Consider the following 24,489-nt stretch of genomic DNA (forward strand, 5'->3'; position numbering starts at 1 on the left):
TTCTCTCCTCTCTATGACACTTGTATCTCGACCAGTAGCCTACTTTTGTTGCGTTGCTGATCCTCTATGGTACACAAATACAGTAATAATCACATATCGGAACAACGGGTCGTCGGACTAATGAGAGGTCGGAACAATGAGAGGTCGAAACAATGCTACGGCACCGTATGAAAATGTGCAAAAAGTGGTTTTCAACCCAGACAGTATTCATGTCCAGGACCCTGATGAAGGCATAAATTGAAACGTTGGCTTTGATTCAGCGTGCCGTTTTTATCCAGCAGTTCTGCAGTTGACTTTGTCACTGTGACCGTCCTCCTGTTTCATTAGCAGCAGCAGCAGCAGCAGATGCGGCGTGCTCATCTCATGGCTGATGGCTCACCTGTCAGACCTGTATGCCATTGGCCAAACGTCCGCTGAGCAGAAATCAGCTCTCGCAGCCTCAGTACGACCATTACTGTGTTAGTTAAAAATGTAAAACTGGCCCTAAATCAGCTGATTACCTGTCATCATTGACTGGCAGCATTTCTCTTGTTTCTTTTGTTGACGGACTTGACCAACTACCTATCAGATCTGGGGTGGCCAATGAGTTTTCAGGGGTGGCCCTGGCCACCCCAGGCCACCCCTCAAAATCGCCATTGGTCCCACCGCGTTTCCCCTTGATGCCGCTGGGCACCATTAAACTATAGGCTAATGACGACCAGCCGCGTATCATGCTGATGTTAAAGAACACCTTTTTTCGTTGGTTTCTGATGCAAAAGTCACTGCCCAAGCACCGGATTTTGACGTCTTCGAAGTGAGACCAGGCTCACTTTACAGGGCGTTTCAGCATACAACATCCCTCTGTCCTTGGACCCTCACAGTGGATAAGGAAAAACTCCCCAAAAAAACCTTTAATAGGGAAAAAAAATGGTAGAAACCTCAGAATGAGGAGGGATCCATCTTCCAGAATGGACAGATGTGCAACAAGTCAGCTTCATAAAGAAATGGTTTTCCCAACGCTTCTGGGATGAACTCGACCTTTGATTGAGTCAACATCAGTGTTGGACCTTGCTGATTCTCTTAAGTGGAGGCTGTTAGGGTGTCACATTTATGAACATGGTTTTGACATGACATCACATATGGGTTCAGTTATCAAGTGTCTGCATACCTGTAGCCATGTGTTGTATCTGTCAGGCCAGAAACTGGTGAAAATGTAAAGGTGTGACTAAGTTGAGGTTACTTCCCACAAGATCCCCAAACTAGTATTTGTATGTGTGTATCATGAGTGTTTGTGCTCCCACTATCAGCTCAGCTCGCTCTCCAATTTTACTGATTGTGATACTGAACAGACAGTTTGCATGTCTCTGAGCCGTCAGAGGCCTGATTGGGCAACATAAAAACATGTTCATGTACGCAAGCTGCACCCAAACAATAAAGTGCCAAAGTGTACATGATTGTACTTTTCCCTGTACTGGAGTGGTTACTTAACTATAAAGTGGATCGGTTACAGGAGGTTAACACTGGAGAAGATACAACAGCCTGCTTCTGCAGCAGCTTCAGAGAACATCCCATGTGTTGAGGCTGTTGTTTGTAGGGTTACTGATACATTACTGATAATGATAGTGTACAGTTGACTATCTGACTGTGTCACTGTCAGTCAGTGCCTCACTGTCCAAAGAGGCATTGAGGAGATAAAGCAGGAAGTGTGTGTGTAGAGGGGGATGAGTAGAGAAGACAGTGGCACTCAAATGTATTCTGAGTTCGGTAAAGGAGGCCTAACCGGGACATGCTGGAGGGACACACCTGCTGGACCCAGGACTGTTTGTAGGACATTGCTGCTTGGTCTGCTGGCAGGTGTCTGATGTGTTTCACTATGAATGTTTCCTTGCTGCTGCTGCCTGGCTTCATGCTGCTCCTGATTTTCAGTGCTGGAGCAAAGAAGCAAGAAGCAGTGGTTGAGGACTATGGCACTCGCCTGCGAAGCCTCTGGAAGCTGCACATGAGGGACACCCTGCTGAAAGGACAAGGTGAGCAAGCACCTGGAAACTCTTACTACAGAATGGAATCTGTCATTTAACAGAAGTTCTCTTGATTTACTTCAGTTCTTTTACCTTAAGAGGTACGTAGTACCGGACTGTACGAGCTTACTTTCACCCCTGGTGTAGGCTACTCAATGAATCATTTTGTATCAGTTGTGTGTTTTGTATTAGTGGACATAGAGAAGATGTTTAGGCATATTTGGATCCAGAAGTCGGCACCAGGGGTGATCTGCAGGTCATGTTCCCATTTGTCTGAGGGGGTGGATATGTAATGATCAGGTGTGGATATTATCTTGTATATTTTGGACAGTAGTTTTTTTTTCTGGTAGAAATGTTAATCAGGTCCGATGTTAGTGGAGGGGATATCTAAATTGGAAGAGGTAATGTTGATTTTTTATTTAACTGAGGATTTAAGCTGAATAAATTAGGGATGCACCGAAATGAAAATTTGTGGCCGAAGCCGAATAAAATTAAACGCTTGGCCAAATAATGAGTACCGAATACCGTTGTTTAGTTTTTCATTCGTTTTTGCAGATGAACCCCCTCCAGATTAGTGNCCATTACCTGCCACAAAGAGAGAAATGTGAACGGCTCGTTTCTCCTCTGCAATGTCACATACCTGTGTGCTGCCACGGCTCAGCTGTCCAGGTACTTTTTGGCAGTCATGACGCCAAGAAGAGGACATTATTGGAGCCGGACTTCTCCGTCGCCGGTAAGCCTTATCTTGCGCCGCGAAGCAGACAGAAATACATTCCTGTCTGTGTCTGTGACACCCGTTCAACCCACAACTGGCGGGATTTGCCTTTCGTTTTTGCTGCTGGTTGAAATCTATTCACACAGCATGCTGTATGATTTATTTTGCTCGCACAAAGCTATTTTTAAATTTCAAAAAGCTCCAAAGTTTTGGATTTTTGTAGGGTGGCTAGTCTAATTCTGGGTGTTTTGTTTTTCCAGTTAAATTTCAGGATAGCAGAGTCTGGAGACTATTTTTACAAGTATAATATTTTTGATTATATTAGGCCTACATAGGATTTTTTTTTCTTCTGTTTTTTACAGAACATATAACAAATAATTACAATATAATCACAAAGTGCAGAGTAAACAAATGAAAACCGTATCAATCACAAACACATATCTCTACACACACACACACACACACACACTCAAACACGCACATGCACGCACACACACACAAACACACACACACACACAACTAAACAAACGCTGTCGTAAAAAGAAACGTTTTTAACCTGTTTTTAAAAATGGTCACTAATGTGGCATCTTTCACTGTCTCAGGCAGGGTGTAAAAAAAGCCGCCTCCCCTCCCTGAGTTCTAGTGCAGGGAATGACTAGATTACCACAATCTGTAGACCTGAGGGTTCTTGCTGATGAGCGTGTCTGTTATGTATTGAGGTGCAAGGCCATTTAGTGCTTTATAAACCAGGAGGAGGATTTTAAAATCAATTCTTGTTTTGACAGGTAACCAGTGCAGAGTTTTAAGAACAGATGTGATGTGTTGAGATTTTTTAGTATCAGTGACAATACGTGCAGCTGCATTTTGAATTAATTGTAACCTCTGAATGCTAGTGTTTGGGAGGCCAGTGAATAGGCCATTACAGTAATCTAATCTGCTTGTTATGAATGCATGGATTCATTTTTCAGAATCGGATTGTGACAGAAAGCCTCTTACTTTGGAAATATTTTTTGAGATGGTAGAATGCTGATCTTGTAATGTGCTTGATATGACTTTTGAAATTTAAACTGCTGTTGATGATTACACCCAGGTTTCTTGCTTCAGTTTTGCTCTCCAGAGACAGGGACTTGAGATGTGCTGCAACTCCCTGTCTCTGAGCCTGTGCACCAAAGATAAGTGTTTCTGTTTTGTCTTTATTTAACTGTAAGAAGTTCTCTGTCATCCATAGATTGATATCACTGATACAATGGGTGAGGGACTGTATGGGAGATAGATCATCAGGATAAAGTGAAATGTAAAGTTGTGAATCGTCTGCGTAATTATGATAATTTAAGTTGTGTTTACATATGACATGTGAAAGTGGAAGCATATAGAGGTTAAACAGCAGTGGTCCAAGAATTGACCCTTGGGCACCCCACATGTAATGTCCATTTTGTTGGAGGAGAAATCACCAATGGAGACAGAAAACTTCCTGTCTTGTAAGCAGATTTTGAACCAGTTCACCACATACTGTTATAACACTTAAAATATGTTGGTACACATGCATATATCAATTTGTTACCATGGAATAAGTAGTATTAGTAGTACTAGTATTATTCCCACATATTCATTCTAAATGTTTACCATTACAGTGCTTTGAAAACATCTCAGAAATGGTGAAAAATCATACTGATATTTTTTTCCATCTAATGTATAATGGAATGCCATTAAGTATACAATATTAACAACAGTGAATATTCATCCTTTTAAAAAAAAAAAAAAAAAAAAAAAAAAGATAAACATTGTCAATGTATTATCTTTGCAGAATTACTTTTACCATAAAAGCGCTGTTCAACCGTTTGTTTGAGCGTGGCTTTACACATTGAAAAATCATACTTCAGCATATATAAATATAAAAGAGAGAGAGGCCTGGGAGTTTGAGGGTTCTGTGCAGTATCTTAGCTGTTGTTAGGACTGCACTCTTCTGGACAGAGACCTCAGATGTTGTACCTGGAATCTGCTGGAGCCACTCTTCCAGTTTGGGGGTCACAGCCCCCAGTGCTCCGATTACCACTGGGACCACTGTTGCCTTTACTCCCCACATCACTTCTAGCTCCTCTTTCAGCCCTTGGTATATTTCAAGCTTCTCATGTTCCTTCTTCCTGATGTTGTCGCTCTGGATTACTACATCTATCACCACTGCCTTCTTCTGTTGTTTGTCGATCAACACGATGTCCAGTTGGTTAGCCATCACCAGTTTATCGGTCTGGATCTGGAAGTCCCACAGGATCTTAGCTCGGTCATTCTCCACCATCTTAAGAGGTGTCTTCCATTCTGACCTTGGGACTTCCAGCCCATATTCAGTGCAGATGTTCCTGTACACTATGGCAGCCACTTGGTTATGGCGTTCCATGAACACTGTTCCTGCCTGCATCTTACGCCCTGCTATTATGTGCTGAACTGTCTCAGGGGCATCTTTGCACAGCCTGCACCTGGGGTTCTGTCTGGTGTGATAAACTCCTGCTTCTGTTGATCTTGTACCCGCCTGTAAGTGCCTGTTCTTGTGCCGCTATGATAGTGCTTCTGTGCTGTCTTTCAGTCCAGCCTTTTCCAGCCACTGGTCGGATTTCTGCTGCCTAAGGCATTCACTTAGCAGCTCATCTGGATCCTGGATCTCAGCTGTTTTGTCCCGGACAGTGGCTCTGATTCTCACCTGTCCCCCCAAATGGTTCCCATTTGCCTGCAGGACCCCAAGGTATTTGGAGCTGTCCTAAACATTTGCAATACTGCCCTCTGGTAGGTTAACCCCCTCACTTCTGGATAAATAAAGTTCTTTCTATTTCTATTTCTATTTCTATTCTACATTTCCAAACATTCTAGTATCCATGTGTGTGGCATTGAGTCGTAGGCTTTGGTTGGTTGGTCTGCCTGGTCTTGCAGTCTTGGGTGACTGTTCTATCGACCAGTAGCTGGTCATTGGCTTCCTTGGTAACTACCATCTCCGGTAGTTAGATGGAACTGCACCCTTCTGTCCGTCCTGGTGTCATCCACTCTGGATGGGTCCCATCCATCAGAAGCTGGCTCATTTGTGCTGCCAGGCATTCATGGAGTGCAGTTAGTTTCTTTAGCCAGTAGGTGTGGATCATGTCAGGGCCCAGTGCTGTCCAGCTCTTCATACCTGATACTCTTTCTTGGATGTCTGCTGTCGTAATGGTAACTTGCTCTTGGTGATAGGAGATTGCTGTGGTCTGCTCTTGGATCCACTAGCCACTTAGCATCAGTGTATGTGATGCCTCCTTCTCCCATATGCTCTTCCAGTATTGTTCAGTTTTAGCCCTGGGTGGATCTATTGTCATGTTGTTACCTTGCCACTGAGAGTACACTTCGGATGGTTCTGTGAAGAACATCCTATTAATTCTCCTGGCTTCTTCTTCTCTTGTGTATCTCTTTAGGCAGATAGCCAGAGCTGTGAACCTTTGCTTGGCATTCTCCAGTGCCTCAGGTATAGACAGTTTATATATGCCAGGGTTCAAATTCCAGTCAGGGCAGGTACACATATCTAGTCTGGACCTTTAACTGCTAGCTTGAAGGCAGTTGTGATAGATGTAGCAATTCCAAGTGACAGCAACATCAGGAAGAAGGAACAATACCAAGGGCTGAAAGAGGAGCTAGAAAAGATGTGGGGAGTAAAGGCTACAGTGGTCCCAGTGGTAATCGTTAATGGCTGGGGGGATTTTAAATATGCTCACAAGTATGATTGTTCACTGTATAAAGCCATGCTCAAACAAATGGTTGAACTGTGCTGTTATGGTTAAAGTAATCCTGCAAAGATAATAAATTTACAATATTTTTCTTTTTTTTAAAAAAAAAGGATGAATATTCACTGTTGTTAATATCGTATATTCAGTGTTATTCCATTATATATTAGATAGAAGATAGATTGAAAAAATATGCTGTAGGGAACATAAATTAGGGCGTCACACAGAGGCACCAATTATGTAGGGATCAACAATATTAGGCCTCACCAAGAGGCACCATTAATGTTGTAAATTGGCTATCGGAAATAATCAATAATTATTTATAATAATTAATAATTATGTTAAATAATGTGACTTAATTAACATTAAATCACCTTGTGGGGCACCATTCCCAGACAGGGAAAATGATAGCCAGTTAAAGATATCAGTCTCATAAAATACGCTAAACTATTCATTTGGAATTTTGATTAATAATTAAATAATAACCATAACCAAAATTAACAGTAAAGCCTGAAGGATTTCGGAGTACTTGACGTAGCAGAGGTTGACTATTCATTCACACTTGTGCAACATTAAACAGACAGCAGGTATGTTTCCAAAGAATTATATTTATTCATAAAGTAGCAAAGCAAAACCAAACACACAAATTCAACAAACAACAAACTATATACAACCTTGGTGTGTGTGTGTGTGTGTGTGTGTGTGTGTGTGTGTGTGTGTGTGTGTGTGTGTGTGTGAGTGAGTGAGTGAGTGAGTGAGTGAGTGAGTGAGGGAGGGAGCGAGTGAGAGAGAGAGAGAGAGAGGCGGGTTTGGCCTACAAAACAAACTGGCTGATAAGAGAACTACAAGATGGCCGAATCAAAGCTGTCTTCAGATTGGGGGAGGTGTTTGTCTGACCGTGTGGTCAGGACAAAGACAAAGGAAAAGAAGCGGGAACTTTGAGTTGCCTCTTTGGGTGTAGCTCTGTTGAAAGCCTATTTGTTAATGAGTCTATGAGTCTTGTGTTGCAAACGGTCTGGATCAGTGCAGAGATTGTTTAGTTGTGTGCAAGCATCTGTCTGTGAACAGCATTAGCAAACTAGAGAATGCAATTTCTGAAAAAATTGCGGGTGTGAATGCAAGTGCTGAAAAGCTTACGCTACACTGCAATGCTTGCTTGAAACGTTGAATAATGCAATGCACAAATGAATGATGAGGAATATTTGAAGGCTGTTTGAAAAGCTTATGCTACACTGCAATGCTAGCTTGAAAGGTTGAATAACACCATGCATGTATGAATGTGAAGAATATTTGAAGGTCTTATGAAAAGCTTATGCTACACTGCAAAGCTGGTTTTAATGTGTATGAATGTCAATGAATAGTTGAATGAGACCAATACTGTTGAATATTTCAAGGTACTTGAAAAGCTGACGCTACACTGGAATGTTTGCTTTAATGTCTAAGAAGGAGGTGAAGTAGTAGGAATAGTCAGAAAAGTGGTAAGGGTTTCAGTCATGCTGTCTACTACATGTGCTACAATTACTGAGCAGTATGTGCGTATAATATCACAGTATGTTACAATATGTATTTGGGTCAATGACGTGACGCTACTTTTTTTGTGTCCATATGGTTTAGTCAAATTTAAAAGGGGTAAAATTTGAAAATAAATGTATGATTAACTTACAGACTTTAATTTTGTGTGGATCCAGTATAAAATTTCTGCTTTTAATACATTTTGAGAGAATATATAAGAGGATAATGGCAAAAATGTCTAAGTGGTGTAACCATAAAAACTTGCACCAAATAATTAAACTTCCATAAACACTAAAATTCTCAATAAAACACCATATCAACTAGTTTGGCATGATCTTTAAATTATTACTTTTTTATATTCAATAAAGGTAATGGAATACGATTGTTCTAAATATGAAATTTAATTTGGGGAATCATGAAAGTCAAGTAAACTACATGAAGTGTCAAGTGGTGTAACCACCATTTAAGAGGCCGTTTTGTTAATACTGTAAAGAAGGCCATGTGACAGGAAATGGTATTACAGAGAAGGACCCCTGATGATCACAACGGCTGCATGACAAGGTTATAATCTCTTAAAATTACTAATAAATTGACGTTTTAAGACTCTGGTCAGGTTTGGTAAGTTTACATGTCAAATGGTATGACCCTAGAAAAACATTAATAATTCATAAAAATCATTAAAATGAATATTTACTTTAAAAATTATGTTTGAAATATTGAGACTAAGGTCATGTGCTTACACAGGTTTCCATGGTAATGCCTGTCAAATTTGATTTTAAAATGAAATGTCAAATGGTGTAACCGGTTACACCATTTGACTCCTATTATCTCCTATCTGTTATAGGCCAATTGTGTCAAATATCAGCAGTTTATGATAGTAATTTGTTAGATATCAGTAGTTTATGATGCTAATTAAAGATGTATTATAAAAAAAAAAACGACTTTGTACAGTAGCTTTAAAATATCTAAAAATCCAATAATTCATTTAAAGTAGAAGTGTTACTCAAACATTAAAATTTCTGTCTGAAAATACAATTATTTACAATTTCTGCTATTTCATTACTAATATATGATACATTTATAGAAAACTAAAGTAATCAAACTAAATAAATAAAATCAATTTTCCCCATTAGATGCCAGTTTCTAACAAGGAAAAAGTGGCTTGTCATAGAGTGCTAATGCAAATGAATGCTAATGCTGCAGCAAGGGCCAATCACGTCCTTACGAGTTGTTGTTGTCACGTCACTTATTCCCTTATCAGAATTTAAAATACAAAACATGAAACATGAATTAAATTTTAAAATTAAATTATAGCTGCTGCTCAGCAATGGTTGGGGCCGGGCAATTTTAGGCAAAATTAGGCAATTCTGAGCAACAAGCAGAGTGTAGGAAGATGAAAAAAAGGTGGCATTCTAAGCATAAGAGACTATGCTCTATCTCACTGAGCTAATTAGCAAGAGACAACTCTGCAGTATATGTTTAAAACTTCTTCTATCTCATTATACAGCTGCAATGATTAGTCAATAAATCAATAAGTCAAACACATAATAAACATTAATCCACAACTATTTCATGATGGATTGATTGTTTCAGGCATCAGTGTTGGAGTTACCTTCGCAGATTTGAGGAGGATATCCTCAAATCTGCGAAGGTAACTCCAACACTGATGGACCTTTAGTCAGACAAAGTGAGATGTTTGTGGATGCCAGATTGGAATTGGGGAAAGGTAATATGTATTTTACATAATTTTATAGACAAACATTTAATATAGAAAATAACTGGAATGCTAATCAATAATGAAATGATTCATAGCAGAGATAGGCCTATTTGTAAAATTGTAAATGCACCATTACAGCTTCATTTTTAAAGGAAATCAACATTACCTTTCAGCAGCAAAACTGCACAAATAAAATAAAATTAGGCTAAGCAGAAAAAAAACACTTATACCATTATTGGGAAATGTTAGGCCCTATGTGTAGTTTAAATTCTCATTAAAATAAAACTCTAGTGTATCCTGTTGTTGGTCTCAAAACAGCACAAACAACCACAATGACACATTAACCGCGAAACTGCCTGGATCATAATTATTTTAACCTTAGCAGTCTCTAATCCACATAGCATGATGACTGAACATAGGACTTTCACATTAGAATGTCCGTTCTGCCTTAGCTGAGGCTTGAACTCACAACTTCTGAGACTGAGGTCTGTCTTCTATCTCACTGAGCTAATTGGCAAGTGACAGTTCATGTGTGGCTTCACAGATTGACTAAGCCAAGCATCAGGGTGCCAGACAGTAGCCATCCATGCCATGGAAAAGCAAATTTCAAAGTGAAAGTTCCAAAGCTGTAGCACATATGGTTGATTTGTTATGAATTTTCAAAGTTTTGAAATTTGGAGACTTGCTGTAGCGCCACCATCAGGACTATTGTCTTGTGTTTCCAGTTGAGGACGTCTGGCATGGGACTGGACCTTTATGAAAAGTCTGGATAGATTTCTCATATGGAAATGTTGCACAAGCTGAGGCTTGAACTCACAATCTTCAACACCAAGAACCATCCTCTCTCTCACTGAGCTAATTGGCAAACGGAAATGTCACATGTAGCTTCACAAATTGACTAAGCCAGTCACCTGTGTGCAAGACAGCAGCTGTTAGTGTGTAAAGGCAGATTTCAAACGGCTGTCAAAAATTCAGTTATTAAGACAAAAATCCGATAATACACAAATTGCATCTAGACAGCATGGAGGTGTTGGTAATTTGTTTTTAACAATGATTTATTGGCTCCGTAAGGGAAAAACTGATGTTTAAAAATGCCATTTTTGCATTGACTACAATTGTTCGCATTAGAGCAAAATTCAAAATGCTGTAAAAAAAAAAAAAAATCAGTTTTTGAAATAAAATTCAGATATTTTCCAAACATCATCTACCATGACTCCAAAATTTTGTCATTTTTTTAATGAACATTGAAAATGTATTTAGCAAGAATTTGCAAGTGTATGTTTACAATACCGTTTACAGTCAAACATTTTGATGCACTGTAGGCTCAATTTTCGATAAATCAAAAATCTGTGTGGATCGTTTGTGTAGGACAGTCTGAAGATGCTCTGTAGCAAGTTTGGTGTCAATTGAGCAAAAATTGTGGGAGGAGATAGGTTTAATAAGTTTTACAGTTTTTGAAAAAAACAGAGTGATGGACTTCATAATTTGCAATAGGTTTAAATGTACAAAAGTTTCTTCAGTATTGGGGCTACATTTTGGTGAAAGTTGCAAATCTGTAGCACATATGGTTGATTTGTTGTGAATTTTCAAAATTTTGAACTTTAGAGGCTTGCTGTAGTGCCACCATTAGGACTATTGGCCTGTTTTTGCAGCTGAGGCAATCTGGCATGGGACTGGACCTTTGTGCAAAGTTTGGTGATATTTCGCGCATGGGAAGTAGGATTTCCTCGGAAGAAGAAGAAGAAGAAGAAGAAGAAGAAGATGCAGGATAACAATAGGGTCCTGGCAGCTTAGGCTGCCCGGCCCCTAATGATTGTTGTTAGCAAAGAATTTACAGTAGAACAAATTAGTTAATTGTTGACAGATGTCCTTTTTTCTGAACTTTCTCTCTCATTAAATTTTTATCAACCGTATTCACAATAGTAGACCAGTTCACCCTTATGAGTTGTTGTCAGGTGACTTTTTTCTTATCAGAACTTAAGATACAAAACATGAGTTAAATTTTAAAATGAAACATGATTGTAAAATGTTTTCTCAGCAAAGAATTTACAGTAGAAGAAATTAGCTCACTTTTGTCAGATGTTCTTTTTTCTGAACTGAAATAACATGAAAAAAACAAGTTCACGTAACCTTGTTGACTGTCATATTTGATTTTCAGTGTCAATTTCTTCAACAAACAATGGTGTTTGACTGTAGAAGGAACATGGTCAGGCAGTGTATCATTACACGTATACGTTACACCAATTGACACAACCCAGTGTCATTTGGTGTAACTGGTATTTTTTCATAAAGATATGATTATATACAGGAAAATAAATTTGGAGTAAAATGTGGAATAAATGTAATCCACTTTTGCAGTGCAATACTGTGTTTTTTTTAACAAATTTTTACATAATTTGTCACGCGTTTAGAAAAAAAAGGGTGTTTACAGGAAATGTCCTGCTCAGTATTGCCAAAATGCATTAAAATTTAAATATAGAAATACTCCAAAAATATCTTATTTCAATTTAATGCTTTTGAAATAAAGATTTATTTTATAAGTACACTTAAATCTACTGTAGGTGGATAAAATATTTAATATTTATCATTGTTTTGTGGTTACACCATTTGACATTTTCTGGAGCATTCAGTCTTACTTTTCATAAAAAATGGTGCAAATGTCATTTCAAATGACATAAAACCAACAAAAATACAGAATGTACATTTTAACAAATCTGATGCATGCTTTTAAAACTTTTTTGAAGATATTTCTGAATTGCTCAACTTGCCAACCCTTATTTGTCACTGATCAATTTAACAGTGTTGGGGTCAACACATTAGGCTTCACACGGTGGCACCAAATATGTTGGGATCAATATATTAGGTCTCACCAAGAGGCACCAAATATGTAGGGATTTAATTGACTATCAGAAATAATTAATAATTATTATTAATAATTAATAATCATTTTAAATAATGTGACTTAATTAACATTAAATCACCTCGTGGGGCACCATTCCCGTAAAGGGAAAAATGAGAGCCAGTTAAAGATATCAGTCTCATAAAATACGCTAAACTATTCATTTGGAGTTTTGATTAATAATTAAATTAATAACAACAACCAGAATTAACAGTAGAAGTAGAAGAATTTCGGAGTTCTTGACGCAGCAGAGGTTGACTATTCATTCACTCTTGTGCAACATTAAACAGACAGCAGGTATGATTCCAAAGAATTATATTTATTCACAAACTAGCAAAGCAAACCAAAACACACAAATTCTAACTAACTATATACACGTTTGGTGTGTATATGTGTGTTGTGTGTGTGTGAGAGAGAAAGAAGAGAAAGAAAGACAAAGGCGGGTGTGGTGATCAAAGAGCCGTTTGGCCCACAAAACAAAATGGCTGACAACAGAGAACTACCTAAATGGCCGAATCAAGGCTAGCTTCAGGTCGGGGGAGGTGTTTGTCTGACTGTGTGGTCAGGACAAAGACAAGGGAAAAGAAGCGGGAACTTTGAGATGCCTGTTTGGGTATAGCTCTGTTGAAAGCCTATTTGTTAATGAGTCTATGTGAATGTGATTTGTGTTGCAAACAGTATAGATTAGTGCAGAGATTGTTTAGTTGCATGCAAGAATCTGTTTGGGAACAGTATTAGCAAACTAAACACTTAGTTTTGGCGAAGCCAACTAATCAATGACCTAACTGCAAACTATCATAACAATAACTCAATGACAGCATTAAATCACATACAACAAGTTAAACAGTCTTGCTTAGCCTGTAAAGCTGTGATAAGCTATGCCCAGTTGTTACATTACCGATCCTTGAGTGGATGGGAGAAAGAGTCACTTGGTGGTGTACTGCTTTGTTAGCCGGCAGAAAAAGGCTGGGAAGATGGTTCCAGGTGCAGTCTTTGTTGGGTCCTTTGTTCCAAAGGTGAAACTCCGAGGAAGCTGGTCGCTCAGGATTTAGCAGAGTTAGACGCTGGGTGCTAACTCACTTAGTTCCTTGTTGCTGGAAAGCTAGTTGCAAACCTTGTGTTTGCAAGAGAGTCTATGATCAATTGCCCTCCCTTAAGTGGTTTGGGGCAAAGAGCAAGGGTCTGGGCCTCTGCTGTTCCAGGCCCAGCCGGAAAGAGGTGTCCACTGTTCAACAGCTGGAGCAAGAGAGAGAAAAGGCTTGGAGGAAGCAGAACTTCTACATGCCTCTGACATCACAGAGTCATATGTCACTGTCACTGTAAAAGTCCTATCCAATCAAGTTGTGAGACTTGTGTCTCACTGGAGGTGTGAGGTGAGACCTCCTGTGGAGATGGGTGTCACCTTGCTCTCTTTGTTTGAAGACAAAGAGCATGCAGAGGAAAAAGCCTTTAAATCTCCAGTTTAGATTTTACCAAATGACAAAACATCTGTGGTCCTGTGAATCCCAACAACATCCATAATCACAACAGTAGCAACAGTAGTATTATTAATAAAGGCTGATGGAAAACACTGATATATAATGTTTAGATGCTGTTTAAAATGGAGATTCTGCTGCCCTAATCTCTGCTTCTGAGATTGTGAGACATGCACACACCCACAGGCCTGTGTTTGTGCGTCAGCAACTGTTGCTATGGTGATTAACGAGGCACACCTGGCAGAGCACAGAGAGAGAGAGAGAGAGAGAGACAGGCACACAGAACACACAGAGGAGAGCTGTTTTAGTGGAAATCTAACTCCTCGATCTACTAGTTCTTCCTATTCCCAAACCGTTGTTCCAATCGTCAAAATAACGTGATGGTGAGAGAGATACACTTCTCCTGAACGCATAGATATAATTTTTTGTGTTTGTGGAATCAAAAATATGATCATACTCGCGAGTTACAAATGTGTTGCCCCTCAGCTGTTTTCCAGAAATTTCTCCTCTCAGTCTGAATATAAATCGGTATATTCTTGGCTGCACTGAACTGCATACACTACATTACTCTGCTTATGTCTGGGTGTTTTGTCCTTGGGATGGACAAGTTTCTGTCACAGTGTGTTACTGGGTTTAAAGTGTACAGGGATGTGGTGTTTATTGAAAATCCTCCTGTGTTTCTCAGACACTCCTGCAACATCAGGGTACCCGTGGTGTAGCGGAATATTCTGTTGAGTTCAGGACCATTGCTGCAGATTTTGGCTCTAATGATTCTCTCCAGGGTTTTTTAAAAAAAAAATGGTTTTAATGATGTAATTAAGGATGACTTAGCAGCAATGGACGACAGAAATAGCCTTGACTCCCTCATCTCCTCGTCCATCAAAATAGATAATTGCCTACGAGAGCATCGCAGGGAGAGAGCTCACCGCCCACAATCCTGCTCCATTCCTCATCATCCTTCTCCCCCTATCACGAGGACCGACCCCAGTAATCCTCCTGCAAGTGCTTCTGCTGCCATTTCCTTGCCTCTTGCTTCCTCCGGCCAAAAGGGGAGCTCACCAGTAGCAGGACTGGTGAGTCAAACCTCCTTTTCCTTCCCACGTATGTAGTTCCAAGGCACACTGTGTCACTCACCAAACTTGTCCTCTGCTTCTCATTCTTTTATTCTTTTCTTATTTCAGGAAACCACCATGTGCAAATTCAGTTTCACTTCATCTCATCTCATCTCCTCTTGCTCTGATAATTCTTGGACAGCCTTGGCTGAGACTGCACAATCCCCACATCGACTGGGCAGCAGGAAAGGTAGTGAGCTGGAGTTCCATCTGTCATTCGACATGCCTGCATGCCTGCTCTTCCCCCAGTGGGCACTGATACTCCATCTTCATCCAAACCAGAAACTCTTGATCTTTCCAACATTTCCCCTGAATATCATGACGGTAGTGAAGTCCTCAGTAAACAGCATGGCCTATCCCTACCACCTCACCACCCATACTATTGTGGAATCAACCTACTCCCAGGAGCACCTCTTCATACCAGTCCTTTGTACAACCTGTCCTGTCCAGAGAGAGAATCCATGGAGAAGTACATCAAGGAATCCCTTGCAGAAGGTATTATTCACCTATCTTCCTCCACTGCTGGTTCTTTTTTTGTGTCAAAGAAGGATCACACACTCCTTATATTGATTATTGTGGCTTTAACAACATAACAATCAGGAACAAGTATCCTCTGCCTCTGGAAAGTTCAGCTTTTGAGTCCCTGCATGGTGCCACAGTCTACACTAAACCGGACCTAAGAAACGCCTACCATCTGGTTCGGATACAGGAGGGAGATGAGTGGAAAACCGCCTTCAACACGCCCCTTGGACATTTTGAGTATCCGGTTATGCCCTTTGGGTTGACCAATGCCCCTGCTGTCTTCCTGGCTTTGGTTAATGATGTGCTTCGAGACCTGTTCAACTGCCCTGTCTTTGTTTACCTGGATGACATCCTGATTTTCTCCCGCAACATGGAGGAGCACATTCAACACGTCTGCCTGGTTTTGCCACGTCTTCTGGAGAATAAGCTGTGCGTCAAGGCTCAGAAATGTGAGTTTCATGTCGATTCAGCAAGCTTTCTGGGGTACATCATTAAAGGTGGGGATGTGAGGACTGATCTTGACAAGATTCAATGGTTCCTGGGCTTTGCAAATTTCTACCGACGCTTCATTAGAGACTACAGTCGAATAGCTGCACCCCTGACCAAGCTCACCTCCTCTGCAGTTCCCTTTTCCTTGACCCCTGAGGCAGAGCAGGCTTTCACTGAACTCAAGAGGCACTTCACCTCTGCACCTGTTCTTGTTCAGCCCGACCCCACACGTCAGTTCATTGTGGAAGTGGATGCTTCAGGTACCAAGGTCGGAGCTGTGCTCTCCTAGCACTCTGCGTCAGATCAGAAGCTCCACCCTTGTGCTTTTTTTTTCTCGTCATCTGTCCCCTGCTGAACGCAACTATGACATTGGGAACTGTGAGTTGCTCGCAGTAAAGCTGGCATTGGAAGAATGGAGACATTGGCTGGAAGTTGCAGAGCATCCCTTTATTGTTTGGACTGATCATAAGAATCTTGCTTACATTCAAACATCCAAACTCCTGAACTCACGCCAAGTTCATTGGGCATTGTTCTTTGATCGCTTCCGATTTACACGCGCCTATCACCCTGGTACAAGAAATATTAAACCAGATGCTCTCTCTCACCAGTATGTCTGTGAGGAAACCTTTGCAGCACCTGACACCATCCTCCCTTCCTCCTGGGAGATTGAGTCTCTTGTCATAAAGTCACAGCGTGTTGTGTCTCGTCAAGTATGTTAATTTTATTCATGTTCATGTTTAGTGTTTCATATTTTATGTCATGCCTTAGTTTAGTTGCATGTTTAGTCCTTTGTTGTCATGAGCACTTGTCATGAGCACTTTATGTTTAGTTAAAGTCACTCATGTCCAGTCTCGTCGTGCACTTCCTGTTTTATTTTGTACTCACCTTTTCCCTCTCGTTTCAGACCCTGACTTCCTCCCTTTGTGTGATTTACCCGCCACTGTGATTGTCTACCCCGCCCCTGATTGGTTTCACCTGTGTTCCCCTACCTCATGTATAAATAGTCCTTGTCTCCCTTTGTCTTGTTGCCAGTTCGTCTTGTTCAGTCTGTGTGATGCCAGGTTTTCATGTTATCAGGTTTGATTCTAAGTTGTGATATTTTTTGATCCTCATTGTGAGTGTTTTGTTTTGAACTTTGTATATCCTCCTTGAGAGCACCATTTGTTTAAATTGATTTTGCCAAGTAAAATACTTTTGTTAAACCTACTGCGAGTCGTGCATTTGAGTCCACCAGTTTCGTGCCTGAGGTCGTTACACAGCGAACCCAACCTCATCCAGGTAACGGTCCCCCAACCGTGTTTTTGTGCCAGACTCTGTCCACTCCCAGGTTCTCCAGTGGGTGCACTCATCTCGCTTCACCTACCATCCTGGAACTGGCTACACTCTCTCTCTCCTGAAGATGCGGATACTTGTGCCTTTGTTTCCGCCTGCACTGTGTGTGCTCGTGGAAAGTCCAACCACCGCTCTCCAGGTCTGGTCTGCCCTCTGCCTACACCTGGCTGTCCGTTGTCCCATATTGCTCTTGATTTTGTCACCGGATTACCCCCATCCCAAGGTAACTAAACCATTCCCACAATAGTTGACCATTTCTCCAAAGCTGCGCATTTTGTGCGTCTGCCTAAAATCCCCACCACCCTTGAGACAACAGAGTTGCTCATCCATCGTGTGTCCATTTCCACAGCATCCCTTTGTCAGACAGAGGTCCACAGTTCATCTCTCAGGTATGGAAATTATGTTGTCAAGCTCTTGGAGCATCAGTTAGTCTCTCCTTTGGTTTCCATCCCCAGACAAATGGTCAAACTGAGCATGCTAATCAGGATCTGGAAGCTGCCCTTCACTGTGTGGTTGAGCTCTTCCTGGAGCTCACACCTTTCCAGGGGTGTAGTAAGCCCACAACTTACTGACCTGCGCTGCAACCAGTATGTCCCCTTTTGAGAGTATATTGGGCTATCAACCCCCTCTGTTCCCAGCTCAGGAAGAGGAGGTCTCTGTGATGTCAGTGCAGGCTCATCTCCGGCAATGCCGCAGGATCTGGAAGGTCACCGTGCTGCTCTGCCCCACATGGCCAACCTCAACCGGCGCCTTGCAGACCGCCATAGGATCCCAGCTCCCACCTATCAGCCAGGTTAGAAAGTTTGGTTATCCTCTAAAGACACTCGACTAAAGACTGGTTCCAAGAAACTCTCACCATGCTTCATTGGCCCTTATAAGATCGAAACTGTTACCAATTCATCTGTTGTTAAACTGAAGTTGCCCAGATCCATGAGGATTCATCCCACCTTTCATGTGTCTCAGTTGAAACCAGTCTCTCTCAGTCCGGAAGTCCCGATCCTCCTCCGCCCACCCAGGTCATGGATGATCATACGGCCCTCACCATCTGGCAGCTGCTATCTATTTGCCGTCGTGGCCGGGGATATCACTACGTCTTTGATTGGGAGAGATATGGTCCTGAGAAACATTGCTGGATCCCTCGGCGTGTCATCCTTGATCCTGCTCTCATCAGGGACTTCCACCGGGGCCCATCCTGAAAGTCCTGGGGGTTAGCCTGGAGGCTCCCATTAAGGCGGGGTATGGTCACAGCCCTGGCTGTGCCATTAGTTTCCCTGTGCTTTTCCTTGTCCTCTGTTTCCCCTCCCCTTGTCTGTCTCTGTGTGTCTGTGCTGTGGGCGTGGCAACTCCCTCACTCTCCTGCATTCCATCATTCATTCAACTCACCTGCTCTCTGCTGCCCACCTGACAACCATCCAGTAATCAACCCTGCAGTATAAAACACCGGCTCTCCTCTCCAGTCTTTGCCAGATCGTTGAGTCCACCACTGTGGTATAGTCACACTTCAGGCTGTTGTTGAATTGTGAATTCAACCCAGACTTTTGCTTGTGTACATTTTTTTGTCGATACTTACCTTGTATTTTCCTGTGTCATAGGATCACCGCCTACCTGCCCGTCTGTTTGTTCTTCTGCCACACTCCCAGCCAGCCAAACCCCTCCAACATAGTTTGCTTCCCTGCCATCAACCCACTCTCCTCAGCCTCAAAACCCCTGGATTTCTCCCCATTGCCACATTCATTATCCTGGCAATAAAATCCCCCTTTTACACTATCTTCCTGTGTCTGTTCTGCATTTGGGTTCACCTGGTTGATTGTAACACTTTAATTTTATATAAAATGATGTTATCACAGGAGAAACTGTGATACATTGGTACATTGTACATATTGTAGATTACAAACATAAGGGTGAAGATGATTATAAAATGCATTTTAGTAGAATGGTTACAGTAAACATGGCAGCTAAGACATCTGAATGTAATAGTAATATTTATGTATTTGTTTCTGTATAATACACAAATCTGTCATCTCAATCTGTTGTGGTAAAATTGATGAATTCACGGGTTAAAAACTGTGTGGTTTTAACAGGGAATGTGTTAGTAGCCAAATTTTAATAATTTTGGTATTATCACCCAACACAAGCTACATAAGTCTGATCTTAGATAAGCCTGCTTAGATAAAAAAGGAGGTATGCTTTACACCAATGCATATAACAGCTGAGTGCTACTGTTGGTGTTTCCACGTATGTAGTAATTGCTTAACCACAGCTGTTTTCAGCAGCTCATGTAGCCTCAGGAAGTGAAATCCAGTTAAGGTAAGGGGTGTGACGTTTCTAACACACGCTCTAAGCGTTGCACCAATCACAACAGACTGAGCGAGCTGACTAATCACAGCAGACTGGGCTGCTGGGGAGGCAGGACATAAGCCCAAAGAGTGTTTCAGACAGAGGAGCTGCAGAAATGGGCAGTATAAAAAATGAATGTGTTTTTTTTTAACATTAAGGCACATCTATTCCACTAGACCCCAATATTTAAATTTGACCCCAAAAATGAGCATAATAGGTTTTTAAGCAAACACAGTTTATATTAAATTCGCCGAAATATAAGTTCAGGAAACCTTGTCATATAAAATGAGTACTATCTGCATAACTTTGTCTGAGCTGACCCTTTAAAATAGGCTATATATACTACAGAACCTGTGTCTGGGTCTCATTGCAGAAAGCAGCTAGACAATGAAGCCCCTGGATGGTGTTCAGCCAGTGACCAGCAGCTTCCCTTCTTCCACACAGACTCCAGGACAGTTTGGGGACACACGAGTATGTAATCCTACCCACAGAGTGGGAGGTGTAGGGTCACCCGATCCCCATTCCAAGTGGCAGCACTCATCTGCTCAGGTGTCTCTTTGTAACAAAGTGTAGGCACGACAGGAGGACAGCCATTAGGACAGAAAGCCAGTGAAGAAAAAAGAGCAAGTAAAAGGGAGAGAGATATAGGGAGTTGGAGGGATATGGTCTTAGACAAAGCTCAGTTGAGTGTGGACAATGGCACAATGACTAAAAGCTTTGTGGAGATCAGTACGTTGGACATATCTTGTTCAATCCCAGGAATACAACTAAACCAGTCTTTTGCATAAGGATTCCTGGTTGTTTTCTCTATGTACATCCTCTCCATTTATTCCACCATCTCTTTTTTTTGCAGATCCCGCCGCCAACACTGCTACTGCTGACACATCAACACCCCCAACAGTAAGTGGATAAATATAGTCAGTGAAATTAGTGCTGAGGCAATCAGCAGTGCCCCTGCACTGTTACTTGGGCTCTTGTTTTTGCTTCAAGGACCCATTACAACTGGTGACAATTAATATGCGACAAATATTACATCTCAGTAATGTAGCTAAGACGTCAGTGAACAGTGAGGGTAGCAGCAGAGGTAAGAAGATACAGCGTTGCTGTGATAGAGTGAGTGTTGGGGGGGGGGCAGACTTGTGAATGGATGTATGTGTGTGTGTGTGTGTGTGTGTGTGTGTGTGTGTGTGTGTGTGTGTGTGTGTGTGTGTGTAAGGTGGAGAGACAATGAGAGAAGAAAAGGGTGAGGGTGTCCTTCCTCACTGTGGGCCTCACAGAACCCCTCACAGGTGGCTGGCATTGAATTCACTTAGACCCTCCAGGAGGGGCCTACTTGATGGCACTCAGAGCTTCTTTTAGATGTAGTTAAATTTGGTTATTTTCTCATTATCTGAGTACCACCATTTAGGTTCAACTGGAATCAGCTGGTGGTCAACAGAAACATATTCTTTAGTCCAGAGAACAGTCTTGATATCGCTTTGTCTGTTTTTTAATGTGTGACTGTTTGGAGGTCCACAATAGAAAATAGATAAAATAAATGTCATACACATTGGTTAAACGCTGGTTAGATTCTCTGGGGCTGCAATTCTGTCAAGATATGTGAAGCGTCATTTCAAACTTAAGTGTCTCTATTCAAGCTAACATTCAGCATTGTACGAACAAATCTGCAAGCTTTCCTGGTTTTTCTGTCTACATTCCATTGCACTCTGATATTTTAGTTTGCACTGCTGACATTTCTTGAAAGGACCAGAGCGCAGCAGTGACCATACTGAACCCTTCAACATCACCCTTATTACTGGATTAAACCCAGGTACTGCTGGTTTACTGTAATGCAGAGCTGTAAGTAAAGACTGGCCTTACAGCCACATCATCAGCCCAAACATCTCCTTTGCCAAGATGTTCTAAATACATCTTGAAATCTTGGATAAAGTCTTCAGACTTGTGTCTCAGCTGTCACTAACGACTCAGTAGATGCCTTTAATTAAAGAAATCCTCAGCTGTTAGAGTCATGTGGGTCATTTCCCTCTCCACTGCCCCCTTTCAGGAGCTTAAGACGGAGGTACCTGGACAACTGGACCCCTCCAGGATAGAGGTGGTTTCAGTAACAGAGGAAGACCTCCCCACTGTTGAGACCCCTAACACACTAAACGTCAGCCCCCTGGGTAGTTTTGCTGCTGACCCTGAATCAGGGGGCCATCCTGCCAAACTTGAAGAGCCCCAGCCTCCAGCTGCACCTAGCCTGACCATGCCAATCACCAAGGTGCAGCCGTTTATCCACGGTGAGACCCTGTGATGTTATTAATGGATATGAAGATGAGTGCACACAGGGAGCGTTACAGTGGGCTTTGCTTGAAATGTGAGATGATGTGAAAAATTCTGCCTCCAGCTGCTGAAATGCTTTCTGTGTGATCGAAGCCTAGATCATCAAATATGGATTAATCTGCTACTGAAAGTAGTCTACGACAAATGTACTATTTCCACCTGTTTGAGTAACATTTGAAAAACAAACTACAGTGACTAGCTGTTTTAGGACATTTGTGAGTCTGTTTTAGAAAATCAAACTATATATTTGTAAGGTGTTCTTAAAGCCTCAGTGTGTAAAAATGGTGAGTAACAGTGACATCAGCGGTCAGATTCTAGATTGCAGCGCTCACTCGCGCTCACTCACTCACCCCTCCCGTCGGGTAAGTGACGGTGGCCTCGTAGGACAAAAAGCCTTGCGCAGACAGCAAAGTTTTTCGAGTTTTTCAGGAGTATCTAGCGACGAGGTGAATATTTATTTAGGAATCTAAACCATGTCACGATATGTTATAGCTTACCAGTGAAATATAGGTTATCTGTGAGATATATGTTAGGAGTGTTTTATTTCTAACTGTTTTGGTAACACCAGCATTAGCACAGTAATGCTAAAATAACACGTTTTATGTGATAGTCACGCCACAGTGCGGCAAATATAGGTTGGTACGATTATAATATATGCATTTCCAGAGTGTTCTTCCACAGGACACAGGGAGATGAGGAAGAGGGAGAGGGAGAGGAGGAAAACCAGGGAGAGGAAGGGGGCGAGGGGGTAGAGGCGGTGCAGGAACAGCCAGGCGAAGAGGTGTGTCTCGGCTACCCAGAGGAAAGAGGAGGAGGAGAGGGTGGCAGCCTTCGCAGCAGCGCGAGAGGAATCAACAGATTATAGGCTGTAGGCTAGACTAACCATTTAGCTGTAGCTCTGGGATAACGTTAGCCAAGGCTAGGATAACGTTAGCACGTAAACATAGCCATCACTTGTAAAAGTAGTTGCAAACATGAAGCCAAAATGATTTTAAAATATCAGATTGAATTACCTGTCTAGCAGAAAGCAGGCGACCTCCACATCCGTTGTGAAATCCTCCTCCTTCAGGAGTTCTTTGCACCTGGAATAAGCAACGCTGATATTCACTCGCGTTTTGTCCCATCCTCGCTTATCTGATCTTTTTCTTTTATTTGGTGGAGTGGTTTCCCTCTTACAGGGCAAAACATATGTGTGGTCCTCCATTTAAAGTGCGACAGAATCATAAAAGTACAAAGCAGGTTCACGCAGAAGCGCCCCGGATTGATCTTCACCTTAACCATCTCCAGTGACGGCAAGTTCTAGGTAAACGCGAAAGGCGAAGCGCGTATATCCCTTTCGGACACTGTATTCAAATATGGCGACGCAAGAGGGCAGCCTCCAACCTGTGTACATATAGAGAAATCATTCTAAGCCTATGAGAAGGCTTCCATTTGTATGTGAATTGCATTACACTTTAGTAAACATATATATATATGAAAGCAATAGTTGATATTTGCTAATAAACAACCACGTAAATTACACATTGTAACTCAGTAGCATGAATGGCCTTGGAGTGCCACTAAGGGTCAAATAATGATACAAGTAATGAAACTTGGCGAAAATGGTGTTTCAAACTTGGTGAAAATGGTGTTTCATAAGGTGCGCAATGCTGTAGCTAAATGATAGAAATGTCTTTTCTCTGAAGTTAAACTATCTCCTTCTGATGTTTAATGGTTGGCAGCTCATATAGTATAATATTTAAACAGTGTAGATGTTCATGAACTATTTTGTGTCAATAGAGGATGACTTGGAGAAAAGCTGGAAGGACAGACTGCTGGCACACCGCTCTGAGCTGCTAATTGCTTCATGCCTCATCGTGGTGGTCACTCTCGCTCTCGGCATTGGCCTCGGAGGTAAGGAGCTCAGCGCTGTGTGCACTTCCATTTGGTTATAATAGAGCCACTGTAGCATGGACTGCCTTTGCTCCATCAATATTTGATGTGGTCCTTACCTGTTATACAATTTAGGTCCCTCCCACACGGTGCAGTGCAGTCAGAATATATGAGGTCACTGACACATTGTCTTCCCACATACAGCTTTAATTTGATTGTCAGTTATTAATAGAAACTGCACTTTTTACACAGAGTGCCTGCAATTTTAGGGGAAGGGAAATTAACATATTAGTTTAGTTAACATGAAGAAAGTCATCATGTGGTGTCTTATTCTTTGTAGTCAATAACTGTGAGGTGTCTCTGACCCACAGACATCAGCAGACATTTGGTATTTTTCCCTCTGATACCCTGATGGAACTGCGCTGCTGCCATCTTTACTTCGATGCAGTTA

General features: G+C 41.6%; 1 protein-coding gene across 1 annotated transcript; it reads left to right on the forward strand.

Annotated features, from left to right (window-relative positions):
* Positions 1-1,934: 1,934 nt before the first annotated feature.
* On the forward strand, positions 1,935-24,211 carry LOC126392676 (uncharacterized). The gene is made up of 7 exons (XM_050048221.1): positions 1,935-2,006; positions 14,941-15,125; positions 15,234-15,659; positions 20,698-20,744; positions 21,889-22,123; positions 23,946-24,059; positions 24,174-24,211. The coding sequence occupies exons 3-7, from the start codon at positions 15,395-15,397 to the stop codon at positions 24,209-24,211; spliced, it is 699 nt and encodes a 232-aa protein (XP_049904178.1). The 5' UTR covers positions 1,935-2,006; positions 14,941-15,125; positions 15,234-15,394.
* Positions 24,212-24,489: the final 278 nt, after the last annotated feature.

This window comes from Epinephelus moara, chromosome 7 (genome assembly GCF_006386435.1).
Source record: "Epinephelus moara isolate mb chromosome 7, YSFRI_EMoa_1.0, whole genome shotgun sequence".
Lineage (NCBI taxonomy): Eukaryota > Metazoa > Chordata > Actinopteri > Perciformes > Serranidae > Epinephelus > Epinephelus moara.

Excerpts from the sequence above, each read along its gene's own strand:
- LOC126392676 (XM_050048221.1), top strand. The coding sequence starts at position 15,395 with ATGCCTGCTCTTCCCCCAGTGGGCACTGATACTCCATCTTCATCCAAA. Across the intron at positions 20,745-21,888 it reads ACACATCAACACCCCCAACA|GAGCTTAAGACGGAGGTACC; the intron begins GTAAGTGGATAA and ends GCCCCCTTTCAG. Across the intron at positions 24,060-24,173 it reads TCTCGGCATTGGCCTCGGAG|GTCCCTCCCACACGGTGCAG; the intron begins GTAAGGAGCTCA and ends TATACAATTTAG.